The sequence below is a fragment of the Cariama cristata genome, unplaced genomic scaffold, assembly GCF_000690535.1.
Source record: "Cariama cristata isolate BGI_N322 unplaced genomic scaffold, ASM69053v1 scaffold35113, whole genome shotgun sequence".
NCBI classification, from domain to species: domain Eukaryota; kingdom Metazoa; phylum Chordata; class Aves; order Cariamiformes; family Cariamidae; genus Cariama; species Cariama cristata.
Window position 1 is genome coordinate 252 of NW_009608401.1, and position 3,702 is coordinate 3,953.

General features: G+C 60.6%; 1 protein-coding gene across 1 annotated transcript; it reads left to right on the plus strand.

The window, feature by feature from the left end:
- Nucleotides 1-3: 3 nt before the first annotated feature.
- AS3MT (arsenite methyltransferase) lies at nucleotides 4-3,513 on the plus strand (the record flags this gene model as incomplete). The annotated part of the gene is made up of 9 exons (XM_009697108.1): nucleotides 4-148; nucleotides 257-407; nucleotides 480-616; nucleotides 919-988; nucleotides 1,228-1,309; nucleotides 1,396-1,527; nucleotides 1,650-1,792; nucleotides 2,411-2,545; nucleotides 3,418-3,513. Coding segments are annotated over 9 exons (1,091 nt in total), but the record flags the coding sequence as incomplete, so codon positions are not given.
- Between the last annotated feature and the right edge of the window lie 189 nt (nucleotides 3,514-3,702).

The following is a 3,702-nucleotide window of genomic DNA, read 5'->3' on the forward strand; positions in this document are numbered from 1 at the left end:
TTCTGTCCTTCCCGTCTCAGGATTACTATGGCAAAGAGCTGCAGAAGTCAGAGGACCTGAAAACCAATGCATGCGTCACCTTGGCCAGGCCCCTTCCCAAGGCAGTGAGAGATGCTTTGGAGCGTGTCCACGAGGAGGTGGTGGCCAGGTAAACCCCTGGGGCTCCCCTCCGCCGCTGCCTCCCCATGGGCTGCAGCCCCCTGCACTGCCATGCCACAGGAACACCTCTGCCCGGCTCAGCTCAGCATCCCCTCAGGTACTACGGTTGCGGTCTGGTGATCCCCGAGTGCCTGGCGTCATGCCGGATCCTGGACCTGGGCAGCGGCAGCGGCAGAGACTGTTACCTGCTGAGCCAGCTGGTTGGGGAGCGTGGCCAGGTCACCGGGATAGACATGACGGAGGACCAGGTACGGCACGGAGCTGGGGCTTCCCCTTGTCCCCCCAGCATCCTCCCACTGTTGTTCCCTTCCTCCTCCCAGGTCGAGGTGGCGAAGAAGCACGTTGCCTACCACATGGACAAGTTTGGCTACCAAAAGCCGAACGTGGAGTTCCTCCAGGGCTACATGGAGAAGCTGGGTGATGCTGGGCTGGCCGACGAGAGCTATGATATTGTCATGTAAGTACCGCACAGGGCACTGCCATCCCTGGTCCTGCTGCTGCCTGGGACCGTGGGCTGGGATCCAGGTCCACATCCCACTGGGTTGCCCACTTCGGGAGCACGTGTTAGCAAAGGGAAAATCCCAAGGCAGAGTCTGGGCTCGAGACTGGAAATACACAAACTGCCCTTTTCATGGTCAAATCGATGTCTCCAAATCCTGCACGAAGCAATGGGACATGCAGCAGCCGGTGGACGTGCAGCAGCCGGTGGTGCTGAGCACACGAGAGGGTGCAAATGAGCGTCGGTCTCTTCCTTCCCAGTTCCAACTGCGTGATCAACCTTGCCCCTGACAAGAGGGCCGTGCTGCGGGAGGCCTACCGTGTGCTGAAGGTGATGCTAGGTCTGGCACCCATGGTGGGAGCGGAGCAGGGTTGGGGTGGTCCTGCTGTTGAGGTGCCACTGGGATGCAGCAAATGGGATCCAGCAAGGTGGGGATGTGGGATGGGGCCAAGGGAGGGCACCTCTGCAGAGGGTCCTGAGCAGGGTAATGTTGAGGAGGGCCCTGTTCTCCCTGCCCCTTTTGTCCCATTGCTTCTTGCGGTCTCCATTCACTCCTCACTGTTTTTCAGCCTGGGGGAGAGATATACTTCAGCGATGTCTACGCCAGCCAGCGCCTGAGCGAGGCCGTCCGGAAGCACAGGGTGCTGTGGGGTGCGTAGGGCTCCAGGATGAGGGTGGCATGGGGTGGGGGGGCTGGACCTTTGCCTCCATCACCTGTGTCTGTGGTCTCGTACCAGGGGAGTGCCTGGCGGGAGCCCTATACTGGAGAGACCTGTACAGCATCGCCGAGGAGGTGGGGTTCAGCCCCCCACGCCTAGTTACTGCCAGCCCCATCACCATCGGTAACAAGGAGCTGGAGGGCATCATTGGTGAGGGTCTGACCAGGGACCGTCAGCTCCAGGCAGCCATGGAGAGCTGTGCTGGGATCCCAGGCTCTGCTGGTTCCCAGCCTGGGCACTCGGTGCCCAACTCACCCACCTCTTCTTTGCAGGCGACTGCCGCTTCGTCTCTGCAACTTTCCGCCTATTCAAGGTGCCGGGTAGCAGCCGGGCCGGGCCGGGCCAGGTCATCTACAATGGTGGCATCGTGGGGCACGAACGAGAGCTGGTGTTTGATGCCAACTTCACTTTCAAGGTGCGGGGAGGCATGCTGGGGCTCCCCAGGATGGCAAGCAGTTCTGATCTGTAGGAATCGACTGCCGCTTCGTCTCTGCAACTTTCCGCCTATTCAAGGTGCCGGGTAGCAGCCGGGCCGGGCCGGGCCAGGTCATCTACAATGGTGGCATCGTGGGGCACGAACGAGAGCTGGTGTTTGATGCCAACTTCACTTTCAAGGTGCGGGGAGGCATGCTGGGGCTCCCCAGGATGGCAAGCAGTTCTGATCTGTAGGAATAGGGTAAAGCTGATGAAGCAGTGCTACTCAGCAGCATCCTCTGTGATTTTGGGGGTAAGCACTGGTAGAGGGGGTGGTAGGTGGGAGCAGAGGAGCTGTATAAACCAGGGGAGGTATATACAGGGGCAGGAAATGGAGCCAGGCCTGTGCATCGTGTTGGGGTGAAGATAGGAGCAGGACATCCATGGTGGCTTCACAGGAGGGTTTGAAGGCAGCTGCTTGGTTGTTGTGGGTGTTTCTCAAGGTTTTGGGCCAGGCTGTGCCCCTGCTCCTGCTCCCCCTGTCATCTGGCTGGGTGGCTGGGGTCCCCTGGGCCACATATCCCGGACCCCAGCTCTGTGACCGTCCCTCTGCCCCCAGGAAGGAGAGGTGGTGGATGTGGATGCCGAGATGGCGGCGATCTTGCAGAGCTCCAGGTTTGCGGAGGAGTTCCTGATCCGAGCTGGTGGGGCCAACGCTGCCGCACCGCAGGGCTGCTGTTGCACAGAAGTGAAGGTTGGTAGCAGGCAGCTCCACAGCTGGGTTTAGGGATGGGGACATGGGTGTCCTGTGCCATTAGAGTTACCCTGGAGTATGAGAGGGGCTATGGCATGACACCAAGAGACCTGAGTCCTTCTGGGCCAGGCAGGAGTCCGTGAGGTACCCAGGGTGGTGCCTGGTGCCTGAATTTGGGCAACTGCATCCCAGCGCATGTTGGAGCCCCCCAAAGGGGGGGGTCTGCTCTAACCATCAGGCGTTGAAAGCCCCTTGCCCCCCTACCCCCAACATGTCCATGGGGTTGCCAGGGCTGCCAGCTGGACCTGCCTGAGGTCTTCCAAGGGGAGACATCCTTTCTCTGGGGAGATGGCTGGGGACAGCCTGTCCCAGGGAGGTGATGGTCCATCCCTGTGGCTCCTTTCTGCCCATCGCTCTCGCAGCTGCTCATGTGAGATTGGCCCTGGCTGTCAGCCCTGACCCTGCAGCACAAAGCACTTCTATCTGCTGGAAGCCTCTCTCCTCCTCTCTTTGGTGGTCCCACCAGCCTGTAGACGGGCCAGGAGAGGCAAGGGAGATAACGCCCTGCAGCTGCGTGTCCCTGAAACACAACCTTGTACTTGGGGAAAGGGAGATGTTCTTGGGTCCCTGTCCAAGCAGGAGGCATTTCTCAGATAAAAGCAGAGCCAAGTCCCAAAGAAGCTCTTGGCTTCCTCCTTACAGCAGGGAAAAGCAGCTGGAGTGACCTGGGGGCTGCTCCCACGTTGGTTATGGAGGGTCTGCTTGGACTGCCCCACTGGCAGGGTGTGTGTGTGGGGGGAATGCTGCTTTCCCTAGGTGCTTTTTGTTTCCCTCTGGCCTGATCCTGCTCCGGGTTGTTCTCTGCCCTCCAGGAGATCTGCGATCCCTTCCAGCTACTGGAGCAGCTGGGGGCCCCGGTTCCTGCCTGCCGTCCTGGTGGCACCTGTGGTCCCCTGGGATGCTGCTGAGTGACGAGTGGTGCCCCTGCGCCGGTGGATGCCCGTGGGGCAGGAGGATATGGCCCCAGCGGTGTGTGGCTTCCACCAGAGAGCAAATAAATGGCTGAGCTCAAAGGTTGTGTGCTTGTGGCTGGGACCGTGCGGCCCGTGGGGTGCTGTGCTTCCCTCTCGGGGCTGGGGGGGCAGGTTGTGCCTGGT